At 43.2% G+C, this 21,434-nt stretch overlaps 1 protein-coding gene across 2 annotated transcripts in view; it reads right to left on the bottom strand.

Moving 5' to 3' along the window:
• Positions 1–14,141, bottom strand: part of Eif4enif1 (eukaryotic translation initiation factor 4E nuclear import factor 1) — a 35,806-nt gene extending 21,665 nt beyond the window's left edge. The window contains exons 1-4 of one of the 2 annotated variants that reach the window (XM_051200461.1): positions 14,017–14,141; positions 13,081–13,200; positions 3,435–3,508; positions 690–817 (exon numbers count right to left, since the gene is read on the bottom strand). In XM_051200461.1, the coding sequence (XP_051056418.1) occupies positions 690–817; positions 3,435–3,508; positions 13,081–13,176 (298 nt within the window). In that variant the 5' untranslated portion in view covers positions 13,177–13,200; positions 14,017–14,141. Of the gene's footprint in view, positions 1–689; positions 818–3,434; positions 3,509–13,080; positions 13,206–14,016 lie in introns of both variants that reach the window. The other variant, XM_051200462.1, reaches the window with a different exon arrangement.
• Between the last annotated feature and the right edge of the window lie 7,293 nt (positions 14,142–21,434).

Genomic DNA, 21,434 nt, shown 5'->3' with positions numbered 1-21,434 from the left:
GACCAATTTATTCACTACCAGGAATTAAACCCAGGGCTTTATGTATGCAAGGTCGGCATGCACTCTACCATCTGAGCTATAGCTCCAGCTGTCTTACTTCCTTTCCTGGTGCTGTGCTAAAAGGTACTGAAAAACTTCAGGGAGAAAGGGCTTATTCTGGTTCATAATGATACAGTTGTCTATAATGGCAAGGAAGTCAAGGCAGCAACAGCTTCAAACACCTGGTCACATTTAACATACAATCAGAAAGTAATATTGATGAAAGCATGCTACACTCTAATCAAGTTCTCCATTTTATACAGTCCAGGATCCCACAGAGAATGGCCACACCCACAGTTAAGATGGGTTTTCCCCTGGAAGTGTCCTGGGTGAGTCCACAAGTACCAAGCTGTCAATACTTATCACACCAGCAAAGACAATGGTACTTTATAATTCAAAACCATGTAGCCTGACTCATTGTTACAGGAAGACTATTACTATGATTTTACTCTGCTCATTATAAAATATACAACTGGTAAATTAATTTATAATGACATTTCAATATGTAAAATTCTGAGGGCTAGCCTGGTCTACAGAACTGCTAGAGCTACACAGAGAACTCTGTTGGGGGGTGGGGGGTATGAAACCAGCAGCCAGGAGCATGTTCCCCAAATCATACTACCATCATTTATAAATGTCTGCACACTTACCTGCTATTCTGCGTACCAGGGAAGGTCGGTCTGATTCTGGCTCTTTCTTCAGACTTTCAACTGGTGAGCTCCTCCCTGATGCAGGGTAGAGAGAGGCATGCCACTTCTCAGGGTCCCAGACACCATCACTACAGGTTAAAGGATAGCATTAGTGCTTGCAGGTTAATTCTAAAAGGTTCTAATTTCTAGACTTCAGGTTACAAGGAAACTTTCATTCCTCCAGAATGATTACCCTATTCAAGTTGAAAAAGAAAGTTATTACTACCGTAATAGCATGTTGCTGGTTGTATAACACCAACAGGAACTTGAAAAACAGACAAATGAAACCACAGTCCATAAACCCTGGACCATGTTTGAACTACATTAACTATTCTACACAAAGATCTTCACAATACTGCAGAGACAGCTCTAGCTCGTTATCAGAAGTACCTCCTAGAAAGTATTCTAGAATATTTTAGTTTGTTGTATTTTGAGACGGTCTCACTATATTATAAGCACTGGGGGGGGGGGTGGTGACTGGAACTTGTTATGTAAACCAGGCTGGCTTCAGATTTACAGATTCACCAGCCCTCGACCCCGAGCTAGAATCAGGTTTTCTCCAAGTAGGACAGCTCTTAACTTCCTTCTTTTTCTCTTTCTAATTAGCCCCTCTGTGCTCTACCTGCTTTACAACCTTAGCCATGAACACCCTTCAAAGAGTGAGCCCACATTTCTCCACCCCTCATGACAGTGAGCTATGCATACTTTCCAGGGTCTCTGTGGAGTCCAACAAATGCTCTCTCAGATGAGAAGAGAGGTAACAAAAGAAGCTTTGTCCCTCTTATCTTTAGTACTGTCATTAGCTAGGCACAATACCCAATTTAGTATGAGAGCTAATATAGTTGATCAGGGTAACTTTTTAATTTTATGCAAAGAAAAAAGTTTTAATAATAAACAAATATACAGCTGGGTGGTGCATGCCTTTAGTCCCAGCACTTGGGAGGCAGAGGCAGGTGGATCTCTGTGAGTTCAAGACCAGCCTGGTCTACAAGAGCTAGTTCAAGGACAGGCTCCAAGGCCACACAGAGAAACCCTGTCTCAAAAAACGGAAAAAAAAAAAAAAAACGAAGTATATAAAGACTTTATAATGTTAGGGGCTGGAGAGATGGCTCAGTGGATAAAAGCACTGGCTGCTCTTCCAGAGGTCCTGGGTTCAGTTCCCAGCAACACGTGGTGGCTGATAACCATCTATAATAGGATCTGTTGCCGTCTTCTGGCACACAGGTATACATGTACAACACTCAAACATAAAATATAAACAAATTTTAAAAACTAACAAAAACAAACACTTTATAATTTTAATGAAAAAGAAACAAGCCTATGAAAAATCCTAGCCAATCAAAACAACCATTATTCTGGTATCATTACCATCAGGAAAATGTGATCACACATCTAGATTCAATAGGCCATTCAACAGTCTAAACAATACATTTTAAAATCTGTCTAGATTGAACATTAGTTTAATGATAAAAACAGTCATCTAACATGGGTAAGGTCTTGGGTCCCAAACGTTAACACTAGGGGTAAGGGTATGTGGCACAATGAACCAAGAAAATTAAACATGACACTTGGTAAGTAAAAATACATGCCCTTGATGACTGCAGACTCAACAGTTGAGAGAGGCATACCTTCCTCCTCTCCCTGCAAAATAACAGCCTAGACAGAAAGCCAAAGAAAACTCTTAAAAAAATTGTGAAAAGCACCAGGTAGTGGTGGTGCACACCTTTAATCCCAGCACTTGGGAGGCAGAGGAAGGTGGAGTTCAGCGAGTTCCAGGCCAGCCTGGACTACAAAGTGAGTTCCTCCAGGACAGCCAGGACTGTTACACAGAGAAGTCCCATCTCAGAAAACCAAATAAAAAACTAACTAAATAAAATATTGTGATAAGGAAGCTGAAGTATAGCTTTCCACAACTGATAGCTTCTGACTGAGGTGCAGGTGGAGTAGAACTCAGTTTTGTTTTATTTTCTTTTCTTCCTGAGACAGGGTTTCTCTGTATAGCTGTGGAGCCTATCCTGGAACTCATTCTGTAGACCAAGCTGGCATCAAACTCAGAGATCCACCTTCCTGTGCCTCCTAAGTGTTGGGATTAAAGGTGTGCAGCACCATTACCTGCCCCCCCCCCTTACAGGGTTTATCTAGCTTTTTCAAACCAAAGCCCTTTACCTTGTTTCTTAAGCAAACAACATGCTAATATGAATGACTCTCTGATAAAGATCTTAGGGTCCTTCCTTCAACATCCCCAAAGAAGTGCCCTGAAATCAAAGCATGAACCACAGGATCTGGGGAAAAGACCTTGGCACTGAGACTCCTCAGTTTAAATCTGTGACTATAATCAAGTCATTCTGTAGCTTAGTTTTAGTACATGTTAGTTGATGGTCATACTATTAACTCTTGAGATACTTCCCTTATTCCTAACCCTACCAAAAAGCAACTTACCAACTATGTAATTTTTTTATTTAAATAAATTTTTATTTATTGATTTTCAATTTTTACAAATTTTATGTATGTGCACATGAGGACAAGTGTCCACATCAGCCAGGGGTGTCGGATGACCCTGGAGCTGGAGTTTACTACAGGTGGTTAGGATCCTAATATGGGTGCTAAGAATTAAACCTAGGTCCACTGAAAGAGCGGCACAGATACTTAACTATTAAGCCATCACTCTAGCCCCATCAATACAATTCTTAACAGTAACAGTCATACCTGTCATATTTTTCAGAAAGGCACGATGGCCTCTGTTTGGAGTAGGGACGTTCTTTTATATCCAAGAGCTCCTCCTAAAAAGAGAAATCACATGAGGATTTTGAATCACATTTCTCAGGCAACATACTTCTAATTTATTTCTCTTCTGTGTGTCTACTTTAAGCATTTCACACAATTTTTTTTTTTGGGGGGGGAGGGTGTTGAGACAGGCTCAAGACTGGCTTTGAACTAACTCTCCTGTTACAAAATTTCTGTCACTGGTCTGCTAGCCAGCAGAGAGGAGTGTTTTATTGTTGTGGCAGTTTTTGTTGGGAATAAACATGACTGAATGAAAAGGAATGAAGGCTGTACAGAGGAACCCTGTCTAAAAAAACAAAAGAGTCAGGCGTTGGTGGTGCACGCCTTTAATCCCAGCACTCAGGAGGCAGAGGCAGGAGGATCTCTGAGTTCAAGATGAGCCTACAAGAGCTAGTTGAGCTAGTTCTAGGACAATCCAAAGCTACACAGAGAAACCCTTTCTCAAAAAAACAAAAAACAAAAAAAACAAACAAAAACAAAAAACAAACAAACAAACCTGGGTTACTGGGTTGTTTGTGTGTGTAGAATATACACCTGTATCTAGGTAGTGGTAACACAAGCCTCTGATCCCAACACTCAGAGGCAGAGACAGACAGAACTCAAGAGTTCAAGGCCAGCCTGGTCTACTGAGTTCCAGGACAGGCTCCGATGCTACAGAGAAAAAAAAAAAACGAATGAGGTCAGAGAGCAAAGTCGTGAAATTGGTTTTCATCTACCTTTAACATGTCTGGGACTGAACTCATGTGATTTTATATTAGGTGTCATCTTGCCAGGCCCCTGCCCAGCTTTCGATGTGAGGGATGGGATCTGATTTCTTGTCTTCACAATTGCATGGCAAGTGCTTTATCCACATACTATCTTTAACATCTACACACCTTTATTTGGATTTGCCCGTTGTTAACAATTTGCTTCATTATTTTATCATGTATATGTATATGTGGTGCCTGAAGAGACTAGAAGAGGGCACCAGATCTCCTGGAGCAGAAATTATGCAGTTGTCAGTTGTCTTAAGTGGATGCTGAGAACTCAACTCTTGTAAAACCAACATAAGCTCTTAATTCCTGAACACCCTTTCCAGCACTAAGAATGAAAAAAGAAAAAAAAAAAACTTTTACATAATTTAATTCATAGAAAATAATTTCTCTTTTTTTCACCCTCCAGACAGGATTTTCTGTGTAACCCTGGCTTTCTCATAAATCATTCTGTAGTTTAAGTGTGGCCTTAAACTCAAAGAGATCCACATGGCTCTGCCTCCTGAGTGCTTGGTTAAAGATGTACACCTCCATTGCCTTTCTCTGAATCTTTAAGTGTTTTGTTTGTTTGTTTGTTTTTGTTTTGAGACAGGGTTTCTCTGTGGCTTTGGAGGTTGTCTTGGAACTAGCTCTTGTAGTCATGACTGGCCTTGAATTCACAGAGATCCACCTGCCTCTGCCTCCTGAGTGCTGGGGTTGAAGGCGTGAGCCACCATTCTTTATCTAGTGTTGCGTCATAACCAAAGGTAAGCATAAGAAATACATCCTTCTAGCAGGGCAGTGGTGGTGCTGCCCTTTAATCCCCTTTAATCCTGGTACTCAGGAGGTAAAGGCAGGTGGATCTCTGACTTCAAGGTCAACTGGTCTACAGAATGAGTTCCAAGACAGCTAGGGCTCTGGCTAGACAAAGAAACCCTGTCTCAAAAAACCAAACAAGAGATACATCCTTCTGAGGAAGTCACCTCTGGGTGTTGTATGTCCAGCTATCCTTTAAATTAGTGATGTGAATTCCGATCACATTTTGAATTAAGCCTGTGACCTGTGGGAGACAAGTTAAAATCATCCATGTATCTGGGTTTTCATTTCATGGTTCCCCCTCAACATCACATCTAGTGATTATTGCTATCATTCTTCATTTCCTAGTTGTAGCCATTTCTCCTTATCTCCCTGCCAACAATTGGCATTACACTGTGGTCCATGTTCCTCTTCTCTCATTAATTCTATATATTGATGTAGACACTCAGATTCATAGTTTTGTGCCCCTCTCCCCACATACACACATTTGAGACAGTTTCTATGTAGCCCTGGCTGTCCTGGAGCTCACTATGTAAACCAAGCTGGCCTCAAACTCAAAGAGATTCTTTTGCTCTTGCCTCCCAAGAGCTGGGATTAAAGGCATGCACAACCACACACAGCTCAATGGTCCTTAATGCATGAATATCTTTATTTTGATGCCCAAACAGTCTCAGATTTTGCCAGTAGAACTTTAAGTGGGGTATGTGCCAAAACCTTTAGTGAAAGAATCACTGCCTTCTGTAGGGTATGGTGGTACTCACCTGGAACCCTAGCACTCATGAGGCTGAGACAGGAAGATTATGACTTTATAACCCAGGCCAGCCAGGGTTACATAATGGAATCATGTGCCCAAAAGTAACAAATAAATGAACAATATTTCCTTTCTGGTATATCTTATACCTATCCTGCCTCACCCTGGAGCCAGCCATTTCTATGATCCTTGAAGTGTGGCATGGTACCAGAAGCCAAGGTCTGGGAGCTGAGAGTACCCTCATTTGTTTAAGTCCTTTCACCAAAATCACAATATGTATGTATGTATGTTATATGCACCTGCTTATGGACACAAAAAGCCACAAACTCGATTACCTGTTATTACAATACAATTAACCATTTATAGAAGAAATTACACTGCAATTCATAAACTTTTGTCTGAATACAATGCTACAACTTTGCAGTGACCTTTGCAAGGCACCCTTTCATCCCTGAAAGACAATGAAAGACAACAATCATTACATACTGACACACAATGAATTCCCAAAGTATCTTATAAGATGTGTGAAGTCTCTATATGTTCTCAGGACAGCACACTGCACTATGTATGACTAGAAGACACTGTAGTCTTAAAATCTAGAGAGGCATTACAGCGCATACCTGAAAACCTAGCACTCACGAGGCAAAGACAGGAGAAACACTAAAATCAGCCTGCTCTATACAGTGAGATTTGTCTCAAAAACAGACTGGGAGGCTGGCAAGATGGCTTAGTGGTTAAGAGCACTGGCTGCTCTTCCAAAGACTTGGGTTCACTTCCCAGAACCCACATGGCAGTTCACAACTGTCTGTAACTCCAGTTCCAGGGGATCTGACACCTTCATACAGATATACATGCCAAGCACAACACCAATGCATGTAAAATAAGGATAAATAAATCATTAAAGAACATTCTAAAGGGGCTGGAGAGCTGGCTTAGTGGTTAAGAACACTAGCCTAGTCTTCCAGAGGTCCCCAGTTCAATTCCCAGCAAACACATGGTGGCTGACAACCATCTAAAATGACACCTGGTGCCTTCTTCTGGCCTGTGGACATACATACAGGCAGGATACTGTATACATAATATAAAATAAATCTTTTAAAAAAGGTAAGAAAGAAAGAAAGGAAGGAAGGAAGGAAGAAAGAAAGGAAGAAAGAACAAAAACTAGCCAAGTGGTGGTGGTACACACCTACAGTCCCAGCACTTGGGAGGCAGAGGCAGGTGGATCTCTGTATGAGGTCAGCTTTGTCTAGAGAGTGAATTTCAGGATAGCCAGGGCTATTACACAAAGAAACCCTGTCTTTTAAAAAGAGGGGAAAAAAAGAGCAAAAACTGACACCAAACAACCAAATGATAACGTTACCCATCATACCTATATTATACAGGCATTTGAATGTATTTAAGATTTACTTATAAATTGATTTGTTTTGGGATTTTGATACAGGGTATCACTATGTAGCTCTGATTGTCCTGAAACTCACTATGTAGACCAGATTGGGCTCCAATTCCTAGAGATCCACCTGTCTTTGCCTCCTGAGTCCTGGGATTAAAGGTGTGAGCCACCACACCTGGTGAATGGCTTTACTAACTAGAAATACATAGAAATGTTTAAAGAATTAATGTAAATGAAACTTCAAATTTAAAATGGTATTAGGAGTCTGTTCCAATTTCTGAAAGCCTCAAAGCATCAACAAGCATGCTACCTCAAAGTCACTTATGAAGACTGGAGTCCAGAGAAATAGGCAGGGTGAGCAACCTGGCAACAGCAGATGCACAGAAACTTTTTTTTCCTTTCAAGTCAGGGTATCTCTATGTTACAATCCTGGCTGTTTTGTAACTCATTGTTGACCAGGCTGGCCTCAAACTCAGAGATCTGACTATCTCTGCCTCCCAAAAAATGGTCCCCTCCCAGCTCCAAGTAACAATAAAATTTTTAACATAGGTAACAAACAGTTTTACAAAAAGTAAAATGAAGGGCTGGTGAGAGGTTAATCAGGTAAAGGCTGATTTCAATCCCAGGCACCTACATGGTGAAAGGAAAGAGCTGATTCCCATATATTGCTCTTTGGCTTCCATATTATACATATGTATGCAAGCATGTACAAACGATGCAATTTTTTTTTTTTTTTTTTTTTAAAGAGAGAAACAAGGAGCCAAAGAAGTGATTACCAGAGAAACCCTGTCTTGGGGGAAAAAAACAAAAACAAAACAAAACCAACATCGAAAATACAAACAAAAAAAACCCAAAAACAAAAAAGAATGTAATATAGTATCCCAGAAGCAATCCTCAAGTTCAAGTAGGGTATTAGTTTAAAACATACATGTAATACAGACTTCAGCTAAGAATGCTATACTAACATTGGTTCATTAATTGTAACAAATGTATTATACACACACACACATACACACATTAATATACTAAGAAGCCAATAGATGCCCCAAGACATATACCATACCACAAGCTAAATCAACACAGCTTACTTTCTTGTTTTTCTTTTCTTTTTTAAATTTCTCTTTCTATCCCTGGCTGTACTGGAACTCACTCTGTAGACAAGGCTGGCCTCGAACTCACAGAGATTCCCCCCTGCCTCTGCCTCTGGAGTACTGGGAGTAAAAGCATGTGCAGCCACTACCACCTGGCTTTCCTTTCCTTCTTCTGAGTTAGGGTCTCATTATGTAGACCTGGCTGGCCTTGAACTCAGAAAGAGTTCACTATGTAGCTCTGCTTTTAGCCTCCTGGATGCTGGGATTAAAACTGTGAAGCTGGCATCTTGTTCTTTAACTATATACAGAAGACTTCCTTGCCTTTGAAATTATTTCAGTTACTCAAGAGGGGTTGTTCTTAAACTTAACAGCTCATCAAGAGTCCTCAACGTCAATTATTCCTTGAAAAGGACCTCCTTTAAAGATATTTTCAAAGAACACTTTCTATTTTGGCTGAACATTAAAAAAAAAAAAAAAATCCTTGGAAAGTCGTCCCAAGTATTTCATCAGAATGTGAACGCTCTTTTGTAGATTTTACAGACTGTGGGCCTAAACCCTGAAATCACCCAATGAACACTAAAAGGTTTAATAGTTGACTTTTTACTTTTTGCACAGGTTACTAAAACGTGACCAAGCAGAAACAAGCTACTAATTGGCCAAGAACCATACACCCAAGGAAATTGTGTCAGCCTCCTTAAAAAAACTTGTCCACTGAGTGGTGGTGTTGGCACATTCCTTTATTCCCAGCACTTGAGAGGCTGAAGCAGAGGCAGGTGGATCTCTGAGTTCAAGGCCAGCATGGTCTGCAGAGTGAATTCTAGGACAACCAGGACTACACTCAGAGAAACCCTGTCTTGGAAAAGCCAAACATCAAACTCCCTCTCCAAAACTATCCCCCAAAATAATGGAAGCTGAGGAGATGGCTTGATAGTACTTGCAATCCAGCACCTATCTAAAAAGCAGAGTACATGGCTGTACCCAAGTAAGGGGGAAGGAGAAAGGCGAACCTTATAAGCTTGCTGGCCAGCCAGGCTTGCCAAAAATTAAGCTTCTGATTCAGTGAGGGATTGTGTCTCAGGACAATAAAGCAGACAGCAATATCCTGATCTGGCCTATGCATATGCATGTATAGGTGTCACTACCTACATACATATGTTCAAGACACACACACAGAGAGAGAGAGAGAGAGAGAGAGAGAGAAAGAGAGAGGTGGGGGAGAGAGAGGGAGAGTGAACACAATGAGCTAAAAGCACCTGTAGCTGGCTATCAAGCCAATATCATTCATGAAGGGAGCTACGAAAGGGAACCCCAGAGAATAGGTCTTGCAGACGGTTAGGTTAGCACCACACTAAGCCAAATCTACTCTAACCTTACAGTGGCAGATCTGACATAAAAGACTTTTCTAGTGAAGAATGCATGAAACTATGAAACGAAAAGAGGAGAAAACCTGGTTTTCTCTCATTCAAAAATTTCCCCCTGTGCACCTGGTCAATGCAATAAAAGTAAGCCTTGCCATTTAAATAGTCAATATAACTGATAAAAACAATGTAAAACTGCCAAACAGTAAATAGGTTGATATGATAACTACTAGAAGAAATTTTTAGGGCTATCTGCTTCAGTGTTAGAATGGAGATGAAGTTGGGTAGTACAGTTTAGGGGAAAAGGGTATTCCTAGTAGGCATTTGGTTGAGCAGGCTCCACACTCAGCCAAAATAACAGCAAAAGAGGTGGTTACTTGCTGCCATGTACAAAGCCATTGCCTTGATTCTAAAGCTGGCATTAAAAGGACACTCATCTTTGGATATGTCTGTTTAATACATCATTCAGTTTTTAGCATCTGCTATGTAGCAGACACTGGATCTGTACTTCCCCATTTATTCACCATAAAAACTCCTACAAAATCAGCTGTAGTATATCTTTACATCAGAGGAAAGAAAGAGATTAACAGAAACTAAGTGGCCAGGTGTGGTGGTTCATGCCTTTACTCCCAGAACTTGGGAAGCAGGGCAGGTAGATCTCTGCAGATGGACAGGTGGATCTCTGCTTTTGAGGCCAGCCCTGGTCTATGGGGGAAGTTCCAGAAGCCAGAGCCAAGGTTATACAGAGGAAGCCTGTCTCAAAAAAACAAAGCCAAAAAGGGAAGGGAGGAAGAAAGGAATGAAGGAAGGAAGGAGGGAGGGAGGAAAGAAGAGATAAGCCAAGTGTAAGGCTGAAGGTCACACAGATTAAAGGTAAAGTAGTAATCCAGTCCATGAGTGGTGCTTAACAATCATTAGTCTCTTTTCTTCCCCAAAACTTGCACTGACAAGAAGGTGCATCACCCCTTTCTGAAGCTGTGCCACTAATGACCAGACTTGCTCCTGTCTAGCAGGACTACTAGGAGCTCTCACCTTCTTGGGCAGGTTGCCCTGAAGCCCAGCATCCTATTATAGCACCCTTTCTTGAATTAAAGGTTCCTTCTACAAATTTTTTTGTTTGTTTGTTTGGTTTCTGTTTTTTTGAGACAAGTTTCTCTCTGTAGCCCTGGCTGTTCTGGAACTCTCTCTGAAGACCAGGCTGGCCTTGAACCCACAGAAATCTGCTTGCCTCTGCCTCCCAAGTGCTTGGATTCAAGGCATTTACCACCACTGCTCAGCCCATCTACAAATTTCTATGTGCAATGACTGGCTTCTTATCCAGCTCAAGTTCCTAACATGCTGAGCAAGTAGGAGAACATTCATGGGGTCAAAGAACCTGAGTCCCAACTTTTCAAGATGAGCTAAAATGGAAAAGGAAAGAAATAACAGTCAGATTTCAGTATTTACAGTCTTGCCAACCTGCTAACTTGTAGTTAGCTATGCATTCTGGATAGCTGACAAATTAAGATTGGTTAACGACTTTTCACATCCTAACTCTGCCTTCCTCAAAGTAAGCATCCTTATTTTTATGCTAGTTTACATACATCACTGAAATGCTACCTGTTAATAGGTTACTACTCAACTCAGTTTATGGAAGATGTATATAAAATTAGCAAGATGACTTTTGTATAGGAAACTGATCATATTAATATTCCTGACTTCTGCCTGAAATTTAAATTGTAACTCTTCTCTGAGGCTTACTTTCCTTCTTTTCTTTTCTTTTTCCCCAAGACAGGGTCTCACCATGTAGCTGTGACTGTCCTGTAAGTCACTATAAAGATCAGGCTGACCTGGAACTCACAGGCAACCACCTGCCTCTGCAAGCTGTGACTAAAGGTGTGTACACTATTTTGACTACAAAATGTAGCTTTTGTTCTTGGAAACACAAGCTTGGAAACACAAATCAGAAATTATGAATATTAATGACTAAAGACCCTGAGGATGACAGGAGCACAGATCGCACAGATCAAGACATTTATAATATCCTGGTTAACTGTCACAGAGGCTTAAATGTTGGTGTGAAGACACCATGTGACTTTAACTTGAATTCCTATACTTGGAAGCATAGCAGAGGCCACTCCGAACCTCAGGGAGCAGCTATGCATCTGTTACCTGACAAATGCCGTTTGTCAGTCTCCCACAGAAGAGACTTCAAAAAAGTCAAACAAGAACTAGGGTATTTGGAATCACATTAAGATTGTAAGTAGTTCAAAGACACTTTCCTTCATCTGATACATTCAGAATTCACCTGTCAACGTTTTAGGCAATAAGTTTAAATTGTGGAGTACTTCTCAATCTGAATCCATAGATCAAAAGCTTTCTGACAAATGTTAATCCCAGCACTAGGGAGGAAGAGGTGCCTGGTCTACAACTGACTAATAGGAAAGCACTCAATTAAGAACTCACATTACACTTAAAAACTCCCTCCAGGCATACTCAATCATTCATTCATTCATTCATTCATTCTCTCTCCCTTTAATGCTGAAAATTACTGACACTCTACCAAGTAGGGAAGAGTAAAGGCAGTACACAAATAAGGCCCAGCTTTACTGAGAATCCTAGGAGGCCAGGGACAATAAGCCATGCTGGAATTCATGATGGTGTTCATAGTAAAAATATGGACATGAGCTCAACTAGATCATAATCCCTGTCACTGGCCATTTCAAGACTTTCCACTTTAGAAATATTTTATTTACTCTAGCCCAGAGTATTTCAGGAAGCCAGAAACAAACTTATTAGTCTGTTTAGAAACACTCAGCAGCCAATATGACACAGATGAAATATCTTTACTAAGTACAAAAATTTGTTATAGCTCCTGAGCTAGGAATGACAGCAACACGACCAATTTAAAACCACACGTAGTAGTGCACACCTCTAACTTCACACTCCAGAGGCTGAATTGAGAGAGTTCCATAGGTAAACCATGTCTCCAAAAACAAAAAGAAGAAGCTTAAAATCACTATGTATTCTTAAGCAATGAAATAGTTGAGTTCATATCCTATTTGTAACAACAAAAGCACAGATTAAAAAATCCACAATTACTCCTCATCACTGACCGGGTCACTCCTACAGGGATTGGACTTTCAAGGAAACATTGACACAAAACACACTGATTCTGTGAAGCATTCAAGAGCTGGCATCCTCACCCGATCCCATACCACCCAATCACACAATGTCACAGAACATCTGGGTGCAAATGTGTACAGATAAACAAATTTCATACAGCCCTTCACCTAAAACCCGTTTAAACCCAGTAGTCACAATTTCAGGGAAATGACCAAACGGATGCTTCACTAAATTTAGTCTCCAGTGAATCAGAGCAAGGCTACCACTTTAAATAACTCCAATGAAATAGCTACACATTACTACTTCACTAGTAAAAAAAAACTTACTTTTGTATAGCGATGGGGGGATTTGGAGGTGGGCAGTTTCTTTAGCTCAAGGAAAGCATCTCCATTTTCTATTTCATCCACACCTCTCTTCTCCATGGCTTCTTGGTGTACAATTTTTTTTGTACCTGAAGAGATAAATTTCAGCACAAAACTGTCAAAGGAAACAAATATTCAGAAGCCTTAGCTGCTTATGAAACTGAAACTTTGAAGGGGAAAAGTCTGAATAGTTGTGTAAAGAAATCCACCCAAAAATTAGGGTAAGTACCAGAACTAAATTGGAAAGAGAACCACCTTAAGTATTGAATATCCACAGCGAAAGGAAAGCAGAAGTATAAGGGGCCCAACTCAGGATACAACCTTTAATTATCTTTAATACAAAGACAAACCAAAATAGTCGCTGCCACCCACGAGAACCGACCAGGCGGTGCTGGTGAAGTTTCCCGGAGTAGAGTAAAAGCAGGACTGGTTGGGCTGCCGATCCGGGAAGTCAGGCTGCTGGAAGTGCCTGTCACTTGTCAATGGGTGGCACCAGCTGCCCCTTATTACCCCAGTGTTAGGGGCCGGGGAACCCGCCCGAGCGCACCTCTCAGTCGGCCACACCTGTGGCCATGTGAGGGGCGTCCGCGGCGAAGGAAGGGCCGGTGCGGGCCTCTTCTGGGAAACTCCGTTCCTTAATAAACCAACCCCCGGCCCCTCACGCAGGCCCCGGGCCAGAGGCCTCCTCGGGAAGAAGGGCGGGGACGATACTCCGGGAGGGAGGCGGGCCGGAGGGAGCAGGGACCAAGTCCACAGGCCGGCCACCTACAGCCGGCGCAGGCCCGCCTGCTGGCCCGCCGGCCGCCCGCGCGCCTCTGCCGCCCACTGCGCGCGCCCTGCCGCCCGCGCTCCCGGGGCAGCGCGCCTTCCTCGCCCGCAGGCCGGGGCCCCGCTCTTGCCGTACCCTTGTTCGGAGCGCCCGCCGCCGGGCGGCCCCACGCTTTGGCCGCCGCGTCCCCCCGCGCCCGCTCCAGGCCCGGCGCCGCTGCCCGCGGCCTGCGCTTGCGCCCCCCCCACACGCTCGGGCTGGCTCTCCTCAGCCGCCGTAACCGCGGCCCGGCCCTCCGGCGCAGCTCTCCGCCCCCTCCCCCTAATAACCCCCGCCGCGCACCGCGGGCCCAGGCGCCGCCCTCGCAGCGCGCAGGACCTGGGGTGTCCGCGGCGCTGCCTGTCGGAAAAGCCGCACCGGGCTCCGCCGCGCTGAGCTCTGCGTGGGCCGGACGGCGAGGGCACAATAGCCAGGCAGGCACGGTGGCTGCGGGGAGGTAGTCACGGCGGGAGCTGCGAGAGCCGGTGCCCGAGCGCTCAGGCGGCCGCTGTGGGCAACTCAAGGAAGGGCGCTGCGTTCCCACGCGTCGGGAAGGGAGGAGCCAGAAGCGCGCAGTCCGGACCCGCGCCACGCCGGCGTGAGCCGGGTGTCCTGGGTGGGTCTTCTTCGTCTAGCGCTCAGCAGGCTGGTCCACACCTGGGGCTTGGACAACAGGAGCCAGTTAGAAGAACACAGCAATGTTCTGTTTGTGTTTACTATTGCAGTGATAAGGGTAAAGCTCTAAGCGCCCACATGTGTCTCCATCCTCCCCCAAAATACTGTCCCCAAAGTTGCTAAGCAGAGGATTAGCCACAAGGGCTGGTATATTAATAAGCAAATTTGTTACAATTACATTTGCTCTTACGTGAAGGAGATTGACGAGTTAAAGTATCTTCCAGTGAATAATTGGAATCTTGACTTAACCTGCACGGGCAGGGAAGAGTTAAGTATCTAGGGGAAATTTAGAGGTCGGCCTCGGGCTCTTAGCCTTTACCCGAGTGCTGAAACTCAAGTTGACACAGGATACAGATACGCTTATAAGTAAATAATCCAAGAATTTCGGCTCTGCAGGTCAGTTGTGAGCCTGGTAAGGAGGAGAATGCTAAGCTGATTTTGCACAGTGGGATTGCCCACAGTTGAGGTTTCTTTAGCGCGGAGGGAGACTTCGTTTTTGTTTTGTTTTGTTTGTTTGTTTTTTGTTTGTTCTTTTTCCTCTAAAAAACAGCGAGGTTGATGCATGCCTATGCATGAAATCTTAGTTTTGCGGAGCTTGGGACCAGGAGTTCAAAGCCAGAGTGGGCAACATGGTATTCGAACATCATTTATTTTACTTGGGAAACTACTTTGCTTTGTTTCTGTGGGCTATGGCAACAAAAGTAACTTTTCCCCTTTGTAATGATTAATAAAATTTTCTCCCAAACTATCTTTTGGGGCAGGATTTCACTATGTAACTCTAGCTGGTCTTCCAAGGGCTGGGATAACAGGTGTGTGCCTCCAGAACTGCAGACAAGAGACAGGAATATTTGCACTTATCCTGAATCTCCACTGCAATATAGGCTGTATATAGTTAGGAATGTATTTATCTTTAGCTTGGTTTGCCAGATGGTAATACAGTAGTAAAGATTAAATTTGGCAGTGATAGGGGGAAATCTTAGATAATCTGCACAAAGATTCTTTGGGGGGAATTTTTTTTTTTTTTTTTTTTTCCTAGATAGGGTTTCTCTTTGTAACAGCCCTGACTCAAGGAACTCTAGACCAGGCTGGCTTCAAATTTAACAAAGATCTGCCTGCCTCTTCAAATGCTGGCATTAAAGGTGCACTGCCACCATGCCCTGCTGGGGTGAAAAATTAATAAAGGTTATACAAAGACACATTTTAGGGAATCAACAGTGGTTGCTTTTCTTTTAATTCTTTTTTACCCTGAGACAGGGTCTATGTAGTCCTGGCTGTCCTGGAACTTGCTCTGTACACCAGGCTGGCCTCGAACTCAAGATATCCCCCTACCTCGACATCCCATATGCTGGTATTAAAGGGAGGCACCACCACTGCCCAGCTGGGATCTAGATTCTTAAAGCTGAAATAGGAGTAATCCTCTTGTTATGGAGTACAGAAGGCACTCACTGCCAGCTGTTGACTTAGAGACCCAGAACTCAGGCATGCTTGGAGGTTTTTGGAATCTTAATCAATGCTAGGAAAATACTCTTAAAACCTGAGCAACATTCCTAGCCCATAAATTATTTTCTCAAAGTTGCCAAGTGTCTCTTAGTGAAATCTAAGTGTATTTTTACCACCCTAAACATCAATCTCAGCTGTTGGAAAGGAATCAAAATTCCTACTTCTCTGTCTTGTAGAAGTAATGAAGGCTAGCCAGGGCTACATAATGAAACTGTCTCAAAAATAAAAGGCAGGGCCTGGAGAAATGGCCCAGTATTTAAGAGCACAGGCTGTTTTTGCTAAGGATCCACAATTGATTCCTAGCACCTAGGGATCATGCATCACTCTATTTGTAACTCCAGTTCCAGGACAGACACCTCCTGGCCTCCGAAGATAGTAGGCATACATGTACCTACAAACCACTAACACACATAAATTTTAGTGAACATAAAAATAAGTAAAAAAAAATACAGGGACTGAGGCTATAGCTCAGTTGTAGGGTACAAACTTAATATGAGCAAAGTCCGCAGTTTGATCCCTAGCAACCACCAAAAAACAAAAAACAAAAAAAAAAGCGACAAAAAGACCCTACCTAAAATGAAAGGATTAAGCCAGTATTTAGCTCCCAACTTTATAAATTGGGTGGGTACCAACAGCTGTTTTGACTCATACAGCATCACCTGATGGTGGCATAAAGGTCAGGAACTAAGCCCCCTTAAAGGATCCTTTATTCACTATTCATGTGTTTGGGAACTGAAGGTGCTGTCAGCTGTGGCTACTGGAACTTTGAAACACACGTGTCCTTTTTGTTTTATTTTAATTATCCTCTTTATTCTTTAAAAGGCTTTTATTTTATGTGTATGTTTGAGTGTGTTTCGTATATGTATGTACATACCCAGAACCCTCAAAGGTTAGAAGGTGACTCATCTGGAACTGGAGTTACAGATGGAAGCAACATGTGGGTGCTAGGAGCTGCACCCCAGTCTTCTGTAAGAACTGCTGAGTAATCTCTCCCACCCCTACATGAACTTTTTATTATGTATGTGCACCACATGTACACCACATGTATGCATCGTGCCCTCAGAGGCCAGAGGAGGGTATCCAATCCCCTGGAACTGGGGTTAAAGTGATTCTGAGCAACCATGTGGATGCTTGGAACTAATTTGGGTCCTCTAGAAGAAGACATTCTTTACTGCTGAGCCATCTCGCCACCTCCCTATACATGGCCTCTCAATATGGCCTGTGCTTCAGATGTCAAGGATAGCTATCTAGATATTTGCAGTGTGGTTTTTGTTTTTTCTTCCATGCTAAGACTTGCAAATGCTAGGAAGGGGCTCTATCAGGAGTTACACGTCAGCTTTGGGTTGCCATTTTTTCTAACCTGGCCTTGAAGGCATTGTTACTTATGCTGTATCCCACGTTCTGTTCCTTATCAAAGGACTTACAAAAACTACCCTATTCAGGAGGACAAGGTGACTTCTTTATATGGGAGAAATGTCAATTTGTGTTAAAAAGTACAAGAGACCATACACGTCAGTGCTTAAGGAATTATTGCTATGGCAGTTGGTGCCTGAATTAATCACCTAAGACCTACTGCCTATCCTAGTTGTTGGTGACTTTTGTTTTTATTTATGATATACAAATATACAGTGTTCTGCTTCCATGCCTGAAGAGGTCAGGAGATGGTTGTGGGCCACCATGTGGCTGCTGGGAATTGAACTCAGGACCTCTGGAAGAATAGCCAATGCTCTTAATCACTGAGCCATCACTCCAACCCTAGGCTTACACTTTACTGTGGCCTTCTCTAATGGATAGTAGAACTGTGGCCTCACCTCTTTTCATTTTTTTCTTTTGGGGGGGGGTGCGGTTAAGACAGGGTTTTACTTTGTATCCCAGGCTGTCTTGGAACTAGCTCTATAGACCAGGCTGGCCTCAAACTCACAAAGATCTGGCTGCTACTGGCTCCCAAGTGCTAGGATTAAAGGAATGTGCCACCACTGCCCACTTCTAGCCTCTCTTAAAGGCTTTGTTTTTGTGAGAAAGAAGACAATTACAATTTAGGGTTACAGGTAAAATTTTACTAAGGAAGGACTCCTGTAAACTTTGACCTCTATGAAAAAGCTAGGCACTTGCCAAGCCTGTTTCATGTTGCTTTTTTTCTTTTTTTTTTTGAGACAGGCTGGCTGTCCTCTCGCAGAGGTTTGCCTGCCTCTGCCTCCCAAGTGCTGGGCGTGTGTCACTACTGCCTGACGGTTTCTTGGTTTTGGAGATAGGGTTTTTTTTTTTTTGTTTGTTTGTTTGTTTTGTTTTTTTATTAAGTAGCCCTGGTTGTCCTAGAACCAGGCTGGCCTTGAACTCACAAAGATCCACCTGTCTCTGCCTCCTGAGTCCTGTGATTAAAGCTGTTCACCCCTAGGCCTAATTACAACTTTGGTTTTATACAAGAAAAATACTTCATGAAGTGATAGACACTAAGAAGGCTGTACTAGTTGTTATTGCTTTATGTGGTGGTTTGAATGAGAATGGTCCATAAAGACTCTTCTGTTGGTAGGACTGGTTGGGAAGGATTAGGAGGTATGGCCTTGGAGGAGGTGTGCCACTGGGTCAGGTCTGAGGTTTCAAAAGACTGGCACCTTCCAGTGTTCCCTCTCTGTCTTCTGCTTGCAGATCAAGATGTGAACTCTGAGCTGCTGTCCCAGTGCCTACCTGCCTGCCACCTTACTCCCCACATGATAGGTTCCTATGCATCTAGCACTGGAAACCCCAAATAAACCCCAAATAAGTTGTCGGCGATGTGGTGGGGGTTTGTTGATGTTTTTGGTTTTGGTTTTTCGAGACAGGATTTCTCCATGTAGCCCTAGCTGTCCTGGAACTTGCTTTGTAGACTAGGCTGGCCTTGAACTCACAGAGCTCCACCTGCCTCTGCCTCCCAAGTACTGGGATTAAAGGCATGCACCACCACCAGCCAGCTGGATGTAGTGTTTTAACCGAGGAATAAGGGGCCCAAGCAACAAAGCTGTTGAGTGAAAGGATCAGGGATTCGAAATAATGACGGTAAAAGCGATAGCTGGAACCAGGCTGTCTTGCATAAGCTGATGATTTATGCCAAGCAAGTTTATTAAGCAGCACTGCATCATATATAGTACTTGTGGGGGTTGGGGAGGAATGAATAGGTCAGCAGAGAGGTAAGCCACACATGTTGGCAAAGAGAACATGGGATACCTCTGACATAACTAAGGACTGATAACCATAGTCCAAGGAGAGTTGAATCCTTAGAAACCACAACCTTGACTCTTTTAAGAGGTGTGACCGGCCTTGCAAGTCTGTTCCCAGACGAGAACACACAACTAAATTTTCTGTATCCTTTCATTAGGACCTCCAAGAGAGTCTTCCATAGGTTGGTCTCCCCACAGTTATCACAGCAATAGAAAAGTAATATACATTGTATCTTCTTCCTGCAAGGATGGATGGTTTTCTGTTCCTCAGTTTGTCAAAGCTGAGGGTGATGAATGCACACAATTTAAGCAAATCTGCTTAAATCCAGAGAGTATGTTTAGGGGCTGGATTACTCAGCACTTGCTGCTCTTGTAGATGACTCAGGTTTGATTCCCAGCACCCACATTGAGCAGCTCATAACCTCCTATAGCTCCAGCTCCAGGGTATCCAATGCCTTGGATTTCCAGGGCACCTGCATTCACACAAAATTTTCCCCTACCAGTCATATTCATGAATATACATAATTGAAAACAGGTATTAAAGACAGGTGTTGCCAGGCGGTGCTGGTGCACACCTTTAATCCTAGCAATCCGGAGGCAGAGGCTGGAAGATGTCTGTGAGTTCAAGGCCAGCCTATTCTAGAGTGAGTTCCAAGACAGGCTCTAAAGCTATACAGAAAAACCCTGTCTTGTAAAATCAAAGTTAAGTAAGTAAATAAAATAACTAATTAATCTAATTTCTTTAGCAATACTTGAAGCTGTAACTTCAGGCGAGTTATCAAAAGATTGGTTTTCTCTAAAATGTAACTTTATTTTGTTGCCTTTTTTTCTTTTTCTAAAAAACATTGTTGTTGGATCCCCTGAAACTGGAGTTAGACAGTTGTAAGCTGCCATGTGGGTGATAGGAACTGAATATAAGTCCTCTGTAAGAATAATTAGTGTCCTTAACCATGGAGCCATCTCTCCAGCCCCTTTGTTGGCTCTTTTGAAACCAGGTCTTGCTTTGTAGCTTTGGGTTGCCTGCAATTCTCTATGTAGACCAGGCTAGCCTGGAACCGATGCTCACCTGCAGCTTCTTCAGTATTGGGATTAAAGGTATTTGCCGCCACACCTAGACTGGCTGTTTTATTTTTGGAACAAGGTCTATCCAAATTTCTGACAGTAGTCTCAAAATTTGTAATTTTTCCTGCCTCAGCTTCCTGAGTAGCTAGGGAGTACAGGCATGCACTAGCAGGCCATATTTGTTTATGTTCCTATTAGCTTTTATTTACGTGTGTGCGTGTGTGTGTGTGTGTGTGTGTGTGTATGGGCATGGTTTATGGCAAGAGGTCAAAGGACTACTTTGGAGAGCGAGTTCTTTCCCTCTGTAGATGTCCTGGGGATTGAGCTAAAGTCCTGTGGCTTAGTGACAGGTGCCTTTACCTGCTGAGCCATCTTGACACTTCAGAAAACTGTATTTAAACACTACTTATTTGCTTGTTATTCATATAGTCTCACTCTAGTCCGGCCTGTAATGGATCTCATTAAATAGGTCTGGTTGTTTTGCCTGCATATAGGTCAAAAGAGAGCACGCCTTTTGTTTATTTATTCAGGTTTTTCGAGACAGGGTATCTCTGTGCTGGAACTCGCTCAGTAGACCAGGCTGGCCTCGAACTCACAGAGATTCTCCCGAATCTGCCTCCCGTGGAATTAAAGATGTGCAGAACCACCGCCGCCCTCTGCCTTTTATAAGCCACCATGTGCGCGCTGGGAATCTGGATGAGCTAAAAGTGCTCTTAACCGTTGAGTCATGTCTCCCGCCCCTTGGTCCTAACCTTCACACATCCACCAAATATTTTTCCTTGTTCTAATATGAAATCCCTTAGTCTTTTTTCAAAGCTATGTCTTTAAAGATGCAGCACTAATTGGCGGATCTGACGCGGAGATTACGACGTGCACCACCATGCGCACGTCAGACACCTGAGGGTCCCACGCCGCGCCGCGCAGGCGTTACTGGAGACTCGTATCCAAAAAGCTCCCACACTTCCGGCCAAAAGAACGCTCGTCAGCAGAGCTCAGAGAGAAGCCAGAGGCTTCTGTTCCCCGGGAGGCAGCGCGCACTAAACACGACAGAGCAGCTTCCGGTGCCGGCCGCGTTGCCA

This window comes from Phodopus roborovskii, unplaced genomic scaffold (genome assembly GCF_943737965.1).
Source record: "Phodopus roborovskii unplaced genomic scaffold, PHOROB, whole genome shotgun sequence".
NCBI classification, from domain to species: Eukaryota; Metazoa; Chordata; class Mammalia; order Rodentia; family Cricetidae; genus Phodopus; species Phodopus roborovskii.
The sequence above is the reverse complement of the archived record's forward strand: the minus strand, read 5'-3'. Positions and strand labels throughout refer to the sequence as shown.